The sequence below is a fragment of the Pseudonaja textilis genome, chromosome 2 (assembly GCF_049901715.1).
Source record: "Pseudonaja textilis isolate UNSWEBS1 chromosome 2, rPseTex1.2, whole genome shotgun sequence".
NCBI lineage: Eukaryota > Metazoa > Chordata > Lepidosauria > Squamata > Elapidae > Pseudonaja > Pseudonaja textilis.
The window spans coordinates 146950860-146970370 of NC_141991.1; the positions used below are offsets into that span (position 1 = coordinate 146950860).

General features: G+C 40.0%; 1 protein-coding gene across 1 annotated transcript; it reads right to left on the reverse strand.

The window, feature by feature from the left end:
- Positions 1–5258: 5258 nt before the first annotated feature.
- Positions 5259–17567, reverse strand: RENBP (renin binding protein). Its single transcript, XM_026711411.2, has 10 exons — positions 17278–17567; positions 16383–16458; positions 15240–15315; positions 13215–13387; positions 12237–12461; positions 12072–12153; positions 10059–10234; positions 9827–9958; positions 7967–8057; positions 5259–6349 (listed from the first exon to the last, which is right to left on the reverse strand). The coding sequence occupies exons 1-10, from the start codon at positions 17379–17381 to the stop codon at positions 6264–6266; spliced, it is 1221 nt and encodes a 406-aa protein (XP_026567196.2). The 5' UTR covers positions 17382–17567; the 3' UTR covers positions 5259–6263.
- Positions 17568–19511: the final 1944 nt, after the last annotated feature.

Below are 19511 nucleotides of genomic sequence, written 5' to 3' on the forward strand. Positions count from 1 at the left end.
AAGAAAAATAAAAAGAAACATTATATTCGATTGGTTCTTATCCCGTGTCTAGGTTAGGAAAGTCTTGCATTGTCCCACGCCCCTTTGGACTCAGGAAAATAAGCGATGGTCGGCGGGACAGATTTATTCCTCTCAGAAGTGCTTTCATTGATTACCAGTTAAGCCAAGGGCCTTCAAACTTGGCAAGTTTAAGACTTGTGAACTTCAACTCCCAGAATTCCTGAGCTAACGTGCCTAGAGGAGGGATTCTGGGAGTTGAAGTTCACAAGACTTAAAGCTGTCAAGTTTGAAGACCCCTGAGTTAAGACAATCCTTGGCACGCAGAAATACTGTAGAATGCTATGTAGGGAAAGTAGCAGTGAAAAAGAGAGGCTATGCATTTGAGAGTGCTTAAATTCAGAAATGAATTTAGAGACACACTCAATTCGACCAAAAAAAGGGCATAATCTAAGTAAATTATATCTATGACTTTTTAAAAAAATACCTAACATGCTTGAAATTATGTCAGGAAGCTCCCTGGGTGACATACCCTTTCTCAGCCCAAGCTGTCTCACAGGGTTGTGGCAGGGAAATAGGTGAAGGCAGTGTATACCGCAGGTTGTGTTCTTGAATGAAAATGGGGTAAAAGTTGAAATAACTTCACAATTCTCTAAAGGTCACAATCTTGAGCCTCAGATCTATTTGCAAAAAGGATATAATGAGTCTCTCTAGCTGAGCTCAGCCTCCCTGAGTCTAGCATCTTGTCGATATATTTGCTGGAGCTGCATTGGGTGCTGGTTAGCTTCTGGGTCCAATTCAAGGTTTGGTTATGAGCTTTTAAGCTCTACATGGCAAAGGGCCTGGTTACCTGCAGACCTTCCTTCACTCCGTTGCACCAGCCCATACCACCTGGTCAGGCATGCTATGGACCCCATCAATTAAACAATTTCAGCTGACAGCGTCCAGGAAGAGAGCTGCCTCTGTCATTGTTCCCATGTTTGGAACATTCTCCCCCCACTTCCAGGGGTGAAGGAGGCCCCCACTCTCCTGGCCTTCCAGAAATGTCTAAAGATCCAGTTTATCAACTAGCTTGGGACCCCCAGAGATGCATGCAACCATGAGGTTGGTTAATCCTTTGAAGCCCTTCCTCCTGCCTTTTAATTCTGAATTTTAAATATTTTGTGTTTTGAACTGTATTTGTATCCAGAGTCCAGAATGAAGGAGTTGGGCAGTTTCTAAATGTGATTGGTGGCTGGCTGGAGATGATAGATAGATAGATAGATAGATAGATAGATAGATAGATAGATAGATAGATAGATAGATGCAACTTTTTCATTTTCAGCCAGCTCTGCTGGTAGAGGTAGATAATAGCATTTAGCTCTATCATCCATTCTTTCTGCATAACCAAATAACTGTAAAAGACGTTTCATTTTCTCTGGGAAGTTTCAGTATTTTAATCTTGGAACTGGCAAGGAGGAGGTTATCTGAAATGCTTAGTTACACTATATTCTCATATGCTAAAGTACATTAAATAATTCCATCTGACAATTTGGTTGAAGCAACTGCCATATTTAGCAAAGGGTTAATTTGGCAAATTAAGGCTTCTGTGCTACAAATGGGGGCTTCTAGTATTGACAACCATCACACAACATGCAAGTATATTATCAACCGAATTTTGTGGCAGAAAGATTAAACAGTGCACTTGGGATCTTTGGACTGATAATTTTAAAAGTTAATGATTTAGAAACAGTTACAGTGAAAATACCAAGAGTTACAAGGAGAAATGTTTTTTTCAAATCTATAATGAGTGAGGCAGGATTACTATATAATAGAAGCTTCATCTGGAAGCTTTGCTGCTACTGAACAGTTTGTTTAGGTTTGAAAGAAACAATTTCTTTTAAAAATGCATAATGTTCCTAGGGAGTTAGATTTTATAGGCCTGTTTAGAAAACGCTTGTTGAATGAGAGTGTAAATTTGATCAATAGCAATAGTTCCTTCTGTTTCCAGAAGACGGCAATCATGTGGAGCCTGTAGTGAATAGCAGCTATTCTACCACAGCAAAAGAATGCACTTCAGTTAGATTAGTTGCCGAGTTCTGAACTCGGGAAGAGTATGGTAGAGACTATAAATGAACCTTTCTTGATGGTGTGACATCTGAATGACCCTTTGCATGCCAGGTTGCAATTGTTTAAGTAGATTAAGTTTCTTACAAACAACCGGCTTAATCTGTATGGTCCCCTCCCTGTTTAAAATTTGTTTCATATACAGTTCTTTTATTTTAGGAAGCAGTAGGTAATACAGCAAGTACCAGACCTTGTTTTTAAATTTTTATTATTAGAAATAAGCCAAAAACCATGCAATGTGATAGTTTTTTCAAGGGAATAAACTGCTGTTTAATAAGCCTGAAGCCCTAATCTGAAAGATTACATATTAGGAAGTTAAAATAGAAAGAAATCTCCCAATTACAGATATCCTACCACTGTCATATGTTTAGACTATTGGCAAGTCATCCTGAGGCTTAGAACTTTTCCTTTCTCCTCAATTTACAGTATGACACCAAAACTGTTGTGAAGACTGCAGCAAAAGATGTCTGAAGTACTCTGAAAAATTTGAATTTGCCAAATAAATGATAAACTATCTTGCTTATAAATACATTAAACAAGCAAAGTTCACTAATGAACACCCTACACGGATTTTAGATAAAAAAAGAAAAGCTGCTGAAGTTCCTCTAACCATTTTGTCAGTAGAATTTCTGTCTAGGACAAATTCAGCAAGGGGATCAGTGCTGGAGATTTGGGGTCCTCTACGTCAGGGGTCTCCAACCATGGCAACTTTAAGCCTGTCGGACTTCAACTCCCAGAATTCCCCAGCCAGTTCAGAGTTGAAGTCCGCCAGGCTTAAAGTTGCCATGGTTGGAGACCCCTGCTCTGTCATCATGCCATGTTACCATTGGCTACACCTAGTGAAGGGCCACAGGTTTACTACTCTTCAGTCAATCGTTTTATGTACAGAGTTAAGCAACCTTAATATGATCCAAAATAAAATTTAAAGCTAGAACAATATGCATGCCGAGTTTTTCTTCCCAATGAATCTGCCTAAAAAGAGGAGGCAATCAAAAATATGGCAGTGCAAGCACAGAAAAACAGATCTTACTTCTTGCTTTCCACCCTTACCAATTATTCCTCAAAATGAGATGTTAAAAGATGAAATCCAGGCTATTAGGTAGCCCAGAAGTTTATTAGTAATATTTCTATATCTTCTATTTAGTCAAGAAATTTTATGGAAATTTCATGTCTGCATCAGGCTAAAACCAAGAGAATGTGAGTTCTAGTCCTGTCTCAGGCACAAACCCAGCTGGGTGATCTCTCTCAGCGCTAGGAAGAAAGCAAACGCAAAACACTTCTTAAAACCTTGCCAAGAAAACTGCAGGGACCTGTCAGGCAGTCTTCAAGAATCAGACTCAATTGACAGACGGGAAAAAAAATGCTGGATACATGGGTACACGCACTCACGCACAAATACGCAAAGGAAACATTCAATGCGAGACAAACAAGAAGATCCCTAATGCCAACTTAAAAGAATATACCTACATCCTTTTTTAACATTGGTCTGGAGGCCAAAGGTTTGCAGTGCTCAGTTTGGAAGTGATACCGAAGGAAGCCTTTTTTTGCATATCCAATAAGTTAGTTTTAAAAGTGCTAGTGAACTGTCCCTTAAAGCAGGGGTCCCCAACCACCGGGCCGCGGACCGGTACCGGTCCGTGGATCATTTGGTACCGGGCCGCAAAGAAAATAAAAATAAAATAAAAATGGCGGCTTTCTTCGCTTTCGGTGAATGCTGCTGGGATCAGGGATCAAGGACACAAATGAAAGAAGGGGAGGGAGGAAGCAACCAAAGCCTGTCCTGCTCTCCGGCTCAGCGGCTTCGGTTTCCTCCCGCCTGGCTTTTCCTGTCGGCGCAGCTCCTCCAAAGTGCCTGTTCACCCCCACCCCGCCGCCCGCGGTTCAATCCAGTGCTCAGTTCTGCCTGCCTGCCTGCCTTCGTTTCTGGTTGTTTCGGAGCAGCTTTGGCTGAGAATAACTATTCGCCTCTTTTACTCAGCCGAAGCTGCTCCGAAACAACCAGAAACGAAGGCAGGCAGGCAGGCAGGCAGAACGGAGCACTGGATTGAACTGCGGGCGGCGGGGTGGGGGTGAACGGGTGCTTCGGAGGAGCTGCGCCGACAGGAAAAGCCACCCTGCCGGCTTCTTTGAAGCAGTTTCTTCCTGGGCTGGTGGAGGAGCGAGAGAGCGACTGAGAGAGGAACGAGGCAGACACCTGAGGGATGAGGCTGAGGGAGGCAGGGCTGAGAGGCGGGGCTTCTCAGCCATCCTGCAGGGACTTGTCCTGAGCCTCCCTGAACTTGGTGGTTTGCTGGCAGACGTTTTATTACCCGACTAGGTAACAACATCAGATGTTATCTAGTCAGGTAATGAAACGTCTGCAAGCAAACCACCAAACTCGACTCCTCCCCTCCCCCTCCTTGAAAAAGTCTCTCCCCCCTTGAAAAAGTGTTTCTGCGTGAAACTGGTCCCTGGTACAAAAAAGGTTGGGGACCACTGCCTTAAAGGGATCTGTGTCCTGCCTAAAAGAAGAACTGCATTGGATAAGAAAGTTACAAACCGGCAAATCTGACAGTAGTAAATTAGTTATATGGACAAATTGAAAATTACTGTAGTCATTCTGAATGTGGGTATTTAACATGCTTTGTGATGTCAGTTGCCTCAGATCTATTATCTTAGACTGGCTATAAATTCAGTTATCATTCTGGACTTTACTGGAGAAGGAACAAATCCTAATCAAACCCACTGAAAATTTAACTGGACATTTCTTGTACCACAGCACTGAATTCCGACTATTTCAGCCCCAGGAGCACTACAAAACCTGGCAGGTAAGCTTGCTACCTTTTGCTTTACTGCAGGAAGCTTCTTCTGGGTGTAGAAGTTCATTCATTTTAGAACAGGAGTCCCGAGCTCCTGGGCTACAGCCTACTACTGGGCCATAGTCTATTTGTAACTGGGCTATCAGACCAGGGCTGGGCGGTGCATGCGCAAATGCAGCTCAACTCACACAAGTGGCAAGCTGGCACACATGCACATGCATGCACAGCTCAACTCGCAGTCAAGCTATGCATGCATGTGGGCCAGCCTGCTGCTCACACAGGCCAAGCTGCAAGGGTTGGGGAATGCTGTTTAAGAATACCATTCTAAATTACCTCAGAATAAAAGTTGGAAGCAAGTGGATCAAAATGCTGTTTTATTTTTTAAAATGTTATTTCATATAAAAAAGGTGCATTGGTCAAGGTGCTGGACTAGAACTGCGATTTGGTGAAATCTGATCTTCCTTTAGCTACCGGAGTTGGTGAGTCCTCTCAGCCAAATCCACCTAGCACTATGTATAGCTAATCCTCAACTTACAACCACTCATTTAACAACTGCTCAAAATTATGACTGCTGAAAAAAGTGACTTACACTTATGACTGTTGTAGCATCATGTGATCAAATCAGCATCCCAGAGTCACATGATCGCATTTGCAACTTTCTCAGGAAGCTTCCAAAAAGAAACATTAATGGGAGAAGCTGACTTTGCTTAATGACTTACTTGATTTCATTAATGGCCATGGCAAAAAGAGATATAAAATCAAGCATAATTCACATAACCATGATGCTTAGTGATGAAAGTTCCAGTCCCAATTGTAAGTCGAGGTATTTATGCTACACTAAGTACACTAAAATAAAAGTGGGATATTATGTTTTTGAGAACATTTTGTATCTTTATTGCACAAACCTAAATGAAATGGCACATATTTGGCAATGACCAGAAAATAAATCATTATCAGACAGAGCAAGTAGAGATTAAAATATTTTCCCACCATAATAGAATATGCAAATAATTGTTACATTATTTAACTATCTATCTGCTCTTTTAAGCAGTGTATAAATGTGGCTCTATAGCACTTAGCAGATTTATTCATAATGGTGTTGCCAAACTTAGTCAGATTACAGATTAAAAAATAACCAACCAGTTTGAATTTGAATTGAGAAATGATAGAGACTTCCTTTTTCTAAAATATCTAAAAGCAAAAAATCATGAGTAAAAATAGATGTTTGCTTTCTTAAATGAGACATGGGTGGCTTTGAGGGTGAGTTTCAAAATGATCAGAGAAGATCATTTTTATAATTAGACTCTCCTGAGGGCAGAAAATGCAGAAAATACAGCCTTTTACAAATGTCAAAAGAACATTTCATTTCTGAATGGCAGATTTTGTTTCCAGCAAGGATTTCAGAATTTCTTCACACATATAGAGAGCACGAGGGACATGGAAACAACCTGCAGAGAAAAAAGAAAGGGTTTATCTTTAAAATATTAAAAACCACATATATCTGCCCTGTCTGGTTCCAGAGCTCCTTTCACCACTACAGTACTGCCAAAATCAACAAAACACTTTCATCTTATGAGAAGCATAAAATCAATAAAACTATAAACCTGTCAGAACAAAAAAAAGACAGATCAGACCAAGAAATAATGCCATGTAGGTCATATTGTAACAACCATGGTAACAGAATCTGGCAAGTCTGAATGTGCTTCTCCCCCTCCCTCACTTCATCTTCAAGTGAGCCAGGGAGAGATGCGTCTGAGTTATTTTTTTGGCCCAGGCTCAAACCCATCTTTTGTGACCATTGCCTTGGTAGCAGCTTTTCCTTTGATATCCAATGCCATCCTCTACGCTTTCTAAGCCCTAAAATTGTGTATAAACTTGTTTAACTTAAAATGTTGTCTACTCGCTCTTAAATTAAGGCAATTGCTCCTATACAGTTAGTAGAATTGTTATGGAGGACAAGTATATTTATGGTACCATAAAGTTAAATGTGGATTTCAAAAATCAAAGATTCAACAGGTGCCGCAGAGAGCAAAAAAGTATGGAAATATTTTCTTTATGCATCTATATGTGAGAGGCAGGTGCCAACTGCTCTATTCTTACAGCTCTCTTCCTTTTCCTTCCTGAAGAGCAGCTAAAACTTTCTTCTTCCTCAAGACCATAATATTTTCTGCAAATCACCAGAGTAGATAAAGGTACAGGAACAGAGTTGGAGAAAACTAAGTAGAAGCATCAGGGACATTGATTTTGGAGTTTGCTTAGCTGTTCATCTAATGCTGGCATTTTCTGTATTTCTACTGATAATGATTGCTAGTTTTCCTATTGGCTTCCTATAATTTGGTTTAACAGTCCTATTCTTTACTCATTTCACAATAATATGTTGTCTGTATTTATGATTAACATCAATGCTAGATTTTTACTAAGCATGCTTTCCAAGACTATTTTGCTCCAACATCCTTCTTAAAGATGAAATGTGGAAAGGAAAATGGTATCTTCCCAGTCAGGACCAAGTGATGGTTCTTTAACTAACTGCCCTTGATGTAACATGCACCAGGGGGAACAACTACACCAGGGAGGGAAGGAAGAAGGGAGGGGTGAATGGAATCCCAGGAAGAGATCTGCCAGGCTAAGGTTGTGTCTTGTTGATGGACAATCTACAACAGGAGGACACTTCCATGAAGGAAGCACAAACAGGGATAAGGAAATGAATTATTACTAAAGATAATATCTGTACCTCAGGGATGAATTGTGGAGTTCTTGGTGTTCTCCAAGCATGGTTATTTGATTACAAACATTTCATTATTCTACTAGGCAACATTATTAGTGCAAGTCTCAGCCCCTCACCCCTCAACATGTATGCATTTGGACTATATCTTACATATATTGCAGAGAAATGAGAAGTACTCTTGCTAAGTTACTTTTTGCATTCTGTGGTTGAGCTCACATTTTATTTTATTTTTATGGTTCTACAGTTGAGCTCACAGGTTATTTCTGCTGATTTCCCATTTGCACAGCTACTTTTAACATAAAGCCCCCACCCCCTTTATTATTTTATTTATTTATTTTACCTTTAAACGGCCCTCCTTTGATTGTGAGAGCCACCTGGCCTTCCTGGCTCAGATACCCAAACCATTCTCCTCCTAGTTCTGGATCACGGAACTAAGGAATAAACAAAAGATGATAGTGATTATGCTACGTAACATGGAACAACCAAAGAGCAGAACAGAAGTGGACAACAGGATGCTGGACTAGGATAAAGGGGAACTAAAGTTCAGTGAACACCTAATGCAAGCAGTCCTTGACTTGAAACCATTTTTTAAAGTGAGCCTATGAAGTTACAATTGCACTGAAAAAAGTGACTGTTTTTCACTTACAACCGTTGCCACACATGGTCACATAATCAAAATCTGGATATGCTTGACACTTGTAGTGTCTCGGGGTCATGTGCTTTTTGTGATCTTCTGACAAGCAAAGTCAATAAGAAAGCCAGATTCACCCAATAACCATATTACTAATTTAACTGCAGGATTCACTTAACAACTGTGGCAAGGAAGGTTATAAAAGGAGGGGAAATTAGTTTAACAACCATCTTGCATAGTAAAAGAAATGTTGGCCTCAATTGTCATAAGTCAAGGACTACCAGTATATTATCTATGAACACTGTGAAGATAACATACAATTATTTCATATAGGCTGTCAATTCCGGATATATTACAGAGGCACACAAATAGGAGCCACGCTTTTGAAAATGATTGTTCCCCAACTTCTGCACTCTATATAATATTTTTTATTATTTTGCATATACAGAAATATTTGTCGCCTTTGTTTAACAGTGCAAGCCTAATGAGGAGAGTAATAAAACAAACATGCACATCCAGTAGATAGTAGACATCTAAGTATTGTATCTTATGATTTATGATGAATGTATTTTATGATGATTATGATCATGATTATTTGTTCCTTATATGTACATTAGGAGCTTATGCAGTGGAGACAAATTCCTTGTGTGTCCAATCATACTTGGCCAATAAAGAATTCTACTTTACTCTATTTGTGATCAAGTAATAATATTGCTGTGTTGTGAAAGCATTTGTTCTGTTACAAACAGCAACAGGATAATGAACCAACATCCTGTTGTTGTCCCCAATATCCATTTAGGAATCCTTCCAGAATTTCTGAATACTAACCCTTCATGGCTCTTTGTGCTATGAGCAGGAAGGATGTGAGAAGGCATGAAACAGCATTGTCTGTATCTGAAGTTTAAAGATAATAGAAGAAATGATAGGAATTGTCTAGCACAATCTGGAAGATTCCTAGTAACTTCAAGGTCTACACGAAACACATTTAAGGCTTCTAGTAACAAAAATAATGGTGGTGAAAAACAAGCTACATTTGTAGAAAAAGCCAAAGCACACAATTTCTATTTTGATTATGAAGCTGTGATGTAGAAAATGCTAGACTAGCAAGGAGTTCAAATTCCCACCAGTGATGTAACCTCACTGAGTAACTATGGGCCATCTACTCTCTTTCAGCTCAGTCGGCCTGAAAGAGGGAGTTGTTGTAGGGAAAAATGAGAGAAGAAACTGCGTTGTGTGTTGCCAAAGAGCTCTGAAGGAAAAATAGGCTATCCATACAGCTAAAAAAATAAGAAATAACATCTAATTTTATCAAATACACTAAGGTGTTGACATTCTTCCAGATACTAAGTAAATATCTATGCTCATACAAAACCATATTTAGTCCGTCAAATCTAACATTGCATATGAAAATTAATAGCAATTTTCCAAGGATTCATGAAGTGTTTCTACTACAGAGCATTTTCTATTTCTATCTCTATCTCCCCATCTCTTTTCTAACTAACTGTAATATGCCTATTTCTCAAGGCTAAACAGATTCCATAATTCCCAGCATTCAGTCCCCAAAGTTACCTTAGCAAAGGTGTAATTGGCCACCTGGTGAAATAACTCCAGAAGCTCTTGGTCTTGAGTTTCAGCAAAAGCCATTAGGAATGCTACCATGGCCTCTGTGTGCGGCCACCAAAGTTTCATTTTCCACTCTAGCTGCAGAAAAGGGTAAAAGAAAAATAGGAAAAAAAAAGATGTTTGAGGGTGGGTTGGGATTTTCAACTTTGTGGTGAAAATAAGACTTTGGGGTCCATACCTGAGTGGGGCAGAAATCATCAACATCTTGGAAGGCAAAGAGTCCCCCATGTTCAGGATCCCAGCCTGAACGGAATGGCTGTTTCATGAATTTGTCCACTGCTTGGGATTGGAGGCCTGAGTTAAGCTGGCGCCTGGCACAACGGAGCAAGAACCAGCCTGCTTCAATTGCATGACCTCAAGATGAAAACGAGCAGGAAGGAATCAAATCATTCAGAACATCTAGTTCCTAATTACAGTCAATTTCATAAATTAGTACTAGACAAACCGTACCCCATTGGGTCATTTGTTTCAGAGATATTTCCTTACCAAAACAGAAAAACAGAGGAAGAGCAGGCACAAAAGCGGTAGGAGTAGGAGAGACTTCCCACTTCCTGCTAGCTTCCCCATTGAGTTTTCTTGGGGGAATCTCATCAGAAATTTCCTTTCCTTGCTCCTTTCCCTTTCCTCCCCAGCAGGGAGATAAGTGGCGACGGCTGGGGAGAGGAGGGATTGCTAGACTGGCCGGGAAACCATCAAGGAAAGTTGAAAATGAAGAACACACGACAACAGCAGCTTGTAGCACTGAAGCAGCCACAACTTTTCCAAATTTCATTCCCTTGGGAGACATTGGTCCTGAGTTTTGGATACATTCTGTAATTTAGCCCATTTGAGGTACCTTGGTTCAAAATACACTGGCCTATGATGCATGGTTTTGCCAGTTTCAAGTTAAAGGTCAGGAAAGAATTTTAACAGTATGTAATTTAAATGTTGCACATAACCTGCAGAGTTTAGAACATGAGAGCCTTTGAAGCATGCATATAACATTTTACAAAATAAAGGCTAACATGTTTCATTATAACCATGCATATGTAATTATATCTGCAAGTAATTTGTTCATAAACTCTCAGTAACACCAAGGTTTTTAGATAGGGATTCTTATCATTCTTTTATATATAACAATTATGTATAAAGCAATTATTTTACATGGAGAACATCAAAACTACTATTTTTTCAATCTAAAGCAGGGCTGCCTAAAACGGTATTGCTTCTTGGACAGATTTTTTTTTTTGTGCTGAGATCTTTATGTAGCAGTTTTTCTCTGCCTGCATTGGGTTTTTTTTTACCATTACTCTGTGATTGCATTTTGAAAATCACATTTTAAAAAATTTAATATATGCAGAATTTTAACAAATGATTCATATTCTTTGAATCATCAGGGAATATAATAATTATTGCCATAAAATATATTTTTGCTAATAGAGATTAAGAAGTGTAGAGTAGAACCAGCATTTCCTCTTTCTATTTTCTGTTATGTTTAATTTAACAAATAAAGAATATATGATTAAAATACACCCATCCATCCATCCATACAAAATTCTCTTCTCAACCTTATGGATACTCTGCATCTTCCTCAATCTTGGGTTCTCTGACAGAGACCTGGGAGCCTGAGGGTTATGGGTAGCACCTTAGCTGTTCTTAGTACCACATTTTTCTGGACAGAGAGCTCTGATGCCGTTCCTGGGATCTGTTGGGAGCCACTCCCCAGCTTAGGAGTTACAGCCCAATGTATTCCTCCCACAGCTGGGACCACTGTGGCTTTTACTTTCCACATCCTCTCTGATTCTTCCTTCAGGTCTGGTACTTCTCCAGCTCCTTATATTCCTTCCTGATGTTGTTGTCACTTAGTAACATCTATTACTACCACTATCTTCTGATCTTTGTCTACTATAAGAATGTGTGTGTGTGTCAGTGGTGGGATTCAAACATTTTTACTACTGGTTCTGTGGGCGTGGCTTGATGGGTGTGGCAGGGGAAGGATACTGTACAATCTCCAGTCAGAGGTGGTATAGGCCAGTTCTCTGAACTACTCAAAATTTCCGCTACCAGTTCTCCAGAACTGGTCAGAATCTGCTGAATACCACCTCTGGTGTGTGTGTGTGTGTGTATGTTTGTTTAATACAATCATATATACATTCTATATATTTCAAATTAGAGAATGCAAAAGCATCCTGGCTTCTGAGTCACTTTTTACCAGGATTCTGCTGTCTTCCCAAACACCCTGGCAATTCCTTGCCATCTTCAGAAACATTCTCCAAAACTGCAGCACCATTCCTCTACAAGAAAATAAGATGGCTGGTAATGTTATCAGAGGTGAGGCAAACATGTTTATGGGGAGGGACTACACCCATCTCCTTACCTGAAGGTGACTCAGTATTCTTTGAGCAGACCAGTTGTCCAATTCCTTGAAGCGGTTTGCAACCTCCACATTTCCTTCTGATAGCTGATCCACCAAGTTGAGGAGCATCATGGGGACGGCCATAGAGTCATGTGGGACAACGCCCGCCAGCTGTGGACGACCCAACTCAGAGGGATCCTCTCTCACCCAGTGCACGATGGCTTCCATCATTGCAAGGGCCTCCCTCTGCCAATAGGAATACCATTATAACCATACTTTTTATCTTTCAAGTATGGATTTTCTATTCCAGAGTTCCCTTCTATCTCCCAGAGTAAAAAAGAGCTTAATTCTACAGGACCTCATAGCTTAGAGGTTGCTGAGCAACATGTGGTTTGAGACTGTCTGGGCTCAGAACAGCATATATAGGTTTACCACATTTTATTCACTTTTTGTTTATATTGGGATGAAGTGGACAACATTGGCATCTGCCCAGCTATTAATCTATGGGAAAATTAAATCCTTCTTGCAAACCACTACTTGTAAAACCAAGCGTTATTCCCACAAGACATCATTTCAGTCTTCTGATAGGCCATTTCCCATAGAGATCATTGTGGATATTCTTTCCCAGATTCTATCAGTAGAACCCATGTATCCATAGAGACAGGAAGACTGTCTCTAACTGCAGCATCATGAGGTAAAGTGGGCCTACCCAATTTATACCACTTTAACTATATGCATTAGAAGTTGTGCCTAGTTTCAGAAAAGGGTACTAATCAGAGGGAAGGAGAATAAGGTTTGAAGACTCATGTTGTTCTCCAGCAACCTTTCCCAAGCTGTCTCCCTCCAGATACATTAGATTAAAATGGAGCCAATTTTAATCAGCCCCAACCAGAGACCTGCTCACTAAAAACAGGCCAAGAGCGCTGGAGGGTGCCAAATGGGAAATAGTTCAGCTATCAGTACTCAACTTCAGTAACAGGGATATTCTCACAGTCTGACCTGATAATGAGATTCCCCTGTAGCTCGACCAAGTTCATCCAACCCAAGAACATAAAAACACTCGCTAAAAATGGTACGCTGGATTTTCACAGGGCGGCCATCACGGGTCAGGACAAAGGCACATTTCTGGGAAGGTGGAGCCACTCGTGCATGTCTCAGCAGGAACTCCCCTCCTTGGGAAAAGAAATGGAACTGGATAGTGGTATTTCACTCCTATTTCTTTTAGCTTGTGCCCAGAAAATGAGCTCAACCCATCCCTTCCCCTTTTATAAATGCATTTCTTATGAAACTTTTCACAGAAAACCAACATGGCAGGAAAGCCAAGAGAGTGAGCTGGAATCCAGAAATAGGCTTACGGTGAAAAACATCAGGCTTAACAAAAGTCTCCTGTACTATACAACTCTGCAATTCACTTTGTTTAGTTATTTTTGTACCATCTTTATTACTTTTTCAAACTGCTCAAGGCTGCAAACACACCTCCCTCCTATTTTCCCTACAACAACCTTGTAGAGATGGGTTGACCAAGATAGAGTAACTGGTCCAAAGTTACCCAGCTGGCTTTCATGGCTAAGATGGGAATTGAGCTCAGGGCCTCCTACTTTTTAGTCTGGTGCCTTAACCACTAGATCAAACTGAGTCTACAGCTTGTCTCCTCAAAACAGTTCAACTGTAAAGGGTTACCTTCAGGGTTGTTCCTTGGATCACTTAATGAACGTAAACACCAAATGTTATTACTATCCCATTTATGACATTTCACAGAATCCCAGAATGCAGAGTTGAAAGAGCATATGGATCATCTATTTTAACCTTCTTCAATGTGCAGGAAAACGAAGTATAACATCCTCAAGAGGTGGCTGTCCTAACTCTTCTTTAAAACCCTCAAAGATGATGAATCCACAACCTACTGCCAGGAAGTCGTCCCCCTCTTTACATTTAAGTGAAACTAGTTTCAACTTATATGCAATATTTCTGGTCCTAGTGTCTCTGCCCATGGAAAATACTGTAATTCTTGATCATCTTTCCTACAGTTTCCCTTTATGTGCCTATAATATCTTCACTCATTTGTCTTTTCTACAGACTGAACATCCCTAGGTCTTTTAGCCTGTCCTTATAGGGCATGATCCTCAAATCCATGTATCATTTTTATTATTCTCATCTGAATCTTTTCTAACTTGTGAATACCTAACTGGAAATACAGATACCCAAAATCATATACAGCATTCCAGATCAGATTTCACCAGTGCCAAGAACAAAGGAATAATGACTTCATGTATCATTGATACACTCTTTTAATGCAGCCCAGAATTGGATTTGTCTTTCTAGCAGTTATTGAAAGACAAATCAGATTTGTCTTTCTAGTAGCTATCTTATACTACTGAGTAATGTTCAGATTACTGCTGATGACCATAGCTCAGTCTTCTTCAGATTCCAATCCATAAATCCCCCATTATGTCTATTTGTCCCTCACATACATTGCTATTCAAAAGCATTAGATCTTTCAAGGTTATCTCCTCCTTCCTAACTTACTTAGTCATTCAGCCCCGTATAAATTTTGAAAACTTACCCTGAAAATCAAGACTTCTGTTTGTTTAAGATCAGTGACATCATCTTTAATTTTCAAAGCATGTTGTGGGCACTTTCTCAAAAATAAATATCACAGTCAGCTTCAGAATATCTATTTACCAAAAAGCAAATGAGGGATTTTCTCATGTCATCACATCCCCTTAAAACTTTTGGGATATGCTGAATCAGTACTAAGTACTGGTTTGTGAACATGCTTTTAAACAAAGCACTCAGTTGCAATCTCCAAATTGGTTTATTTTTAAAAAGCACTTTATGGTAATTCATAAGCATTATTATCAGTGAGAGTTGAGCTTGAGGGTGGCACTTTGCTTTGAAAAAAATATCTTTTCACTGTATTTTCATTAGCACATACTAAAATCGGTGGGTCAGTGGAAGTTGGCTGTATGTTCCCTTGAAGCCCTAGGCTGTTAACCTAAACAAAAGCACAGCACGGAAAGTTACCTGCTTTTGCTGCCTGTAGGAGTTCTGGACGCTGGAATCTTGGTACTTTTCGATACAACCGACTATACATCCATACCTTGGAGAAAAAAGATTGCAGAAATCCAACTGAGCTTTCTGGGAAGGGTCATGTCCCACCATCTAACCAAAAGTGGTAAATCTTTTTCTTGCCAAGAGCCGATCCTTTGGATGAACAAGGAAACAGCTGGGCCTGCAGCCCAACATGAACAAAGTTACAGGATTGCTCTCTACTCTGTCATCTACCCTGTGATATTTTTCCCTTCCGGGGTTAAAGTGCATCATTCTTAGCACTAAGCAGAGGCCTGTGCTTGCTCATACTGTAGTTATTCACTAACCAACCCTGTATTTAATTTCCAAAGTAGAAATGTGGAACCTGTGACTCTCTAGACCGGGGTGTCAAACTAGCGGCCTGTGGGCCGGATGCATCACATACAGGCCACACCCACCCCAACTCTGCAAATGGGAAAAACTTCGCAAAACATCCAGTGACGGCAATGCAACACAGTGGGTTTGACACCCGTGCTTTAGACATTGCTAATTACAATTTCTTATTGGCAGGGGTGGTTAAATGGTGTTCATCAATATCTGAAGGGCTACCAGTTCTTCTCTCCTGTTGTAATGAAATATGTGAAAGCTCAAGACAGAAATATTACATTAAAAACATTTTCCTGAGTATAAGTATTCCCACAATCTGCTAAACATCCTCCTGTTTTGTGTGTATCTGTTTAATCAAAATCTTAAGATTTACCCATGCTATCCAAGCCCACAACAGTCATCAACCTAGGTTTATGCAAATCAAAATGTGTAATTTACAATAAGCTTTTAAACTCAAAATTATGGCTGCTCCAGGTTGAAAGAATGTGGTGTATCAATAACTTTTATTATAAGAGCCAAACACAATTAGAAGAAGTACCAAATGCTCCTACTTTTTGGCTTAATCTATTTTTCATATTACTTGAATCTTTTATCTTTTTTATCCCATATCCTTTCCAAATGAAGGGATTCAACAAATTCCCAAGGGTCACATTTTCTTGACTTATACTAAGAAAGCTTGTCTGATTGATCAGTTGCTTCTGTTTACTTTCCCAACTTTCAGTGGGGATAAAGAGAAAATCTAAAAGTTACCTGTCGACCTTGCAACCATACATATTTCAGATCATCATAAACTTTTCCAGTCTGGTCCAGACATGTAAAGAACCCTCTGGAAAAATAAAAGAGGCAGCAGCATTTAGAACCAGAAAGAGACTGAAGGTTTCCTTAGCTTGGTTTCCAAAAGTATTGTACTACAACTCCCAGAATTCCTAGCCAGCAATTTAAACCTCTCTGAGAAAGAAAGGAGGAACTAAACAGCAATTCCCAGAAACAGCATTAACAGGGCAATTAGCAATAATTTTTCAAAGGAAGGCAACTGTAGCTGGCTTCCTCAAGTAGCAAGAGAAATAAGTTATCTTAGTAAATTCTGGATACTATTGAGAAGGAGAAAGAGCTGAATCATATATAATGTCACCATTTCCTTCTCCATGTTTTGCTGAAGAAAACATCTTTAGTGATGTTCATTAAAAAAAAACACTAATCACAAGGAAAATATAAATTAAGGTTAGCATTAAGTTTAGTTAATCTAACCACAGCTGGATCTTATATATGATACATCATGAATCCAGAGTATGCTGGATATTAGTGCCTATTATTCACAAGTATTAATCGGGAATTGTTCAGAACTAAGAGTTACAAGCCTACAGTGGCTGCGCTATATAGGAACAGGATCCCCTCATCTTAAAAAGGTCTCTTTCTGCATCCCTTCCATTTTAACACAGTTTGCTTAAAAATACCAACAGTAGCAAGCATACGGTTCCTATTCCTTTCAAATATGCTTTCTAAATAATTTAATGGTAGGTTATATTCGCATCACGCCTGACCATCTGCAAATTCACACAGCACCCTGAATTGTAAACCAACCGCATCGGCTTGGCTTGCATTGCACACGAAACCTAAGAGATGCGTTTCACAGATCGAAGCTCACCCATATTCCTTATCATGGGAATGCCGTAACCAAAAATCCACCACCGAGTCCAGTTCTTGAGAGATCCGTCTCTGCCAGCTGTGCAGCGTTTTCTGCCAGTCCATTTCTGCTGCTTGGTTGTAGTTTAGCTCTTGATAAATGCAGAGATCTAACTATTGTTGCCGCTGGTGAAGCAGATCGAGGTATCAGCACATTCTCTCGTATGTGACTCATGTTATTTTTTTTAAATCTAGCAAAAGTTTTGCAACCAATTAGTGAGTCGCTGATCATATGATTTGCCTGAGTCACCTGATCCAAGCCCAAAGGAATGGGGGAAGACTCTTGATTTTTCTCCTCCCTAGAATTTTTTTTAACCCTAAAATTGCTATAAATTGCTCCCGAGCCTGGCAGAATAATAACCAAAAAACACAACAACCCATAACTGTTGTCTTGCACTTTCAATTCCGGGCCCGCTGATGAATATAAAACTTTCCCTTCTAAAATCTACAGAACTGTTAATCGATTCTTTGCATTTAGCATTTAAAAACACTTCGGGAATCCGTACAGAGTAACTGATTATCCAGCTCTGGGCATCAGAGAATTAGAGAAGCAATGAAGCTTTCCTCCCCTGACTCGTCGCCGCGATTCCTTGTGTGTAAATCAACAAAGCGTTTTCCACTTCGAATGACCGAGTAATGGTGACAACCGGCAGTGATTCCCCCCCCCCCCCCAGTCTAACATGAAGCTGGTGAAAACAACAAAGATGGTCGAGAAACGGGCAGATTTGTGGAGAATAACTGCGCAGACATCTCTCCCTGCCTCCCTCCCTCCTCTCTCTTTTGCCTTCCTGAACCCTTTACGCAGCTGTGTTCCACTGTGGGCTTGAGCTCTGCGGAAAAACAATATCATATTCATCTGAAAAAAAAGCAACCCCCCCCAACAACCCCAGAAATCCTAGATTTAAACTGAACCTACCACTCCCAAGTAAATAAATTGGGGGGGGGGGGAGAGAGAGAGAGACCATCCCTGACTGCACCAATAGTGTCTGGGCAGACAGAATTCCTCCCCACATTAAAAAATGCAGAAAAACAATATTTTCCTTTGCACATAGACACACTAAAGCAAATAAATAAACCCAAGGCAGAAAGCACTTCTGTAATGGAAGTTAAAAACAATTTGCACATGCACCACGATGCATGATAGATGTACTTATGGGTTGAATTTTGTTTTGCTTTTGTAGTATGAAGAGCTACAATAACCTCATAATTCTTCCTTCTTGGAAAGACATGCATGCATTTCTGATTCAGGATGAAAAAGGAATTTCTCCTGCCTATACAATACAAGCCACCTCCCTTTTATTTACTCACTATTTAATACACAGTATAACATTTAAAAGGCATATTAATTTATAAAACCTATGGAAATCAATGGAGTAAAATCATCAATTATCTCATCTAAATATAATCAAAGTTATGTGGGACAGAGTTTGAACCCCTTGTCCATTCTTACATTACCCAGTTGCAATGTACTAACTACGGTATATAATGTCAGAGGAGAGTTCTATTCTTTTAGAAAAAGTCCCATTCTAAGGAAGAATTGCACAGAGGTAGTCCTCCACTTATTGCCATAATTGAGCCCAAAATTTCTGTTGCTAAGCAAGGCAGTTGTGAATTTTGCCCCATTTTACAACTTACTTTGCAACAGTTGTTAAGTTAGTAACACAGTTATTAAGTGAATCTGGTTTTCCAGTCGACTGCTAGTCAGAAGTGGCAAAAGGTGATCATATGACAAGTGTCATAAATATAAATCATTTACCAAGCATCTGAATGTTGATCACACGACCATGGACATGTTACAATAAGTCATAAAACCCTCGTAAGTCATTTTTTTCAGTGCCATTGCAACTTGGAATGGTCACTAAATGAACTGTTGTAAGTCGATGACTATACTGTACTGTATATTCATCTCCCTGTCCTTACCCCATTCCTGACATTTAATACGCGCTAGTGAACTCAGTCATGGTTCATTGCTTTTTCTTGATAATCCAAATGAGTGGCCCAAAGCAACTGCCTCCATTTGCCCAAGGGGGAGCCAAGGCCAGCCAAGGTTTTGCCGTCCTTGGCTTTATGCATAATAGGAGACCACATGGATAGTACTGTGGACCTTCCTTCAGATCTTCTTACCATCCTTCGCTGCCCCCCCCTCCCCCGATCTAGGAGTGTGGGGTGTTCTGTTCTCCAAGGAAGGGATTTTGA

Excerpts from the sequence above, each read along its gene's own strand:
- RENBP (XM_026711411.2), bottom strand. The coding sequence starts at position 17,381 with ATGGACTGGCAGAAAACGCTGCACAGCTGGCAGAGACGGATCTCTCAA. Across the intron at positions 15,316-16,382 it reads TATGGTTGCAAGGTCGACAG|GTATGGATGTATAGTCGGTT; the intron begins GTAACTTTTAGA and ends TTTTTCTCCAAG. Across the intron at positions 12,154-12,236 it reads GAATACTGAGTCACCTTCAG|AGGAATGGTGCTGCAGTTTT; the intron begins GTAAGGAGATGG and ends ATTTTCTTGTAG.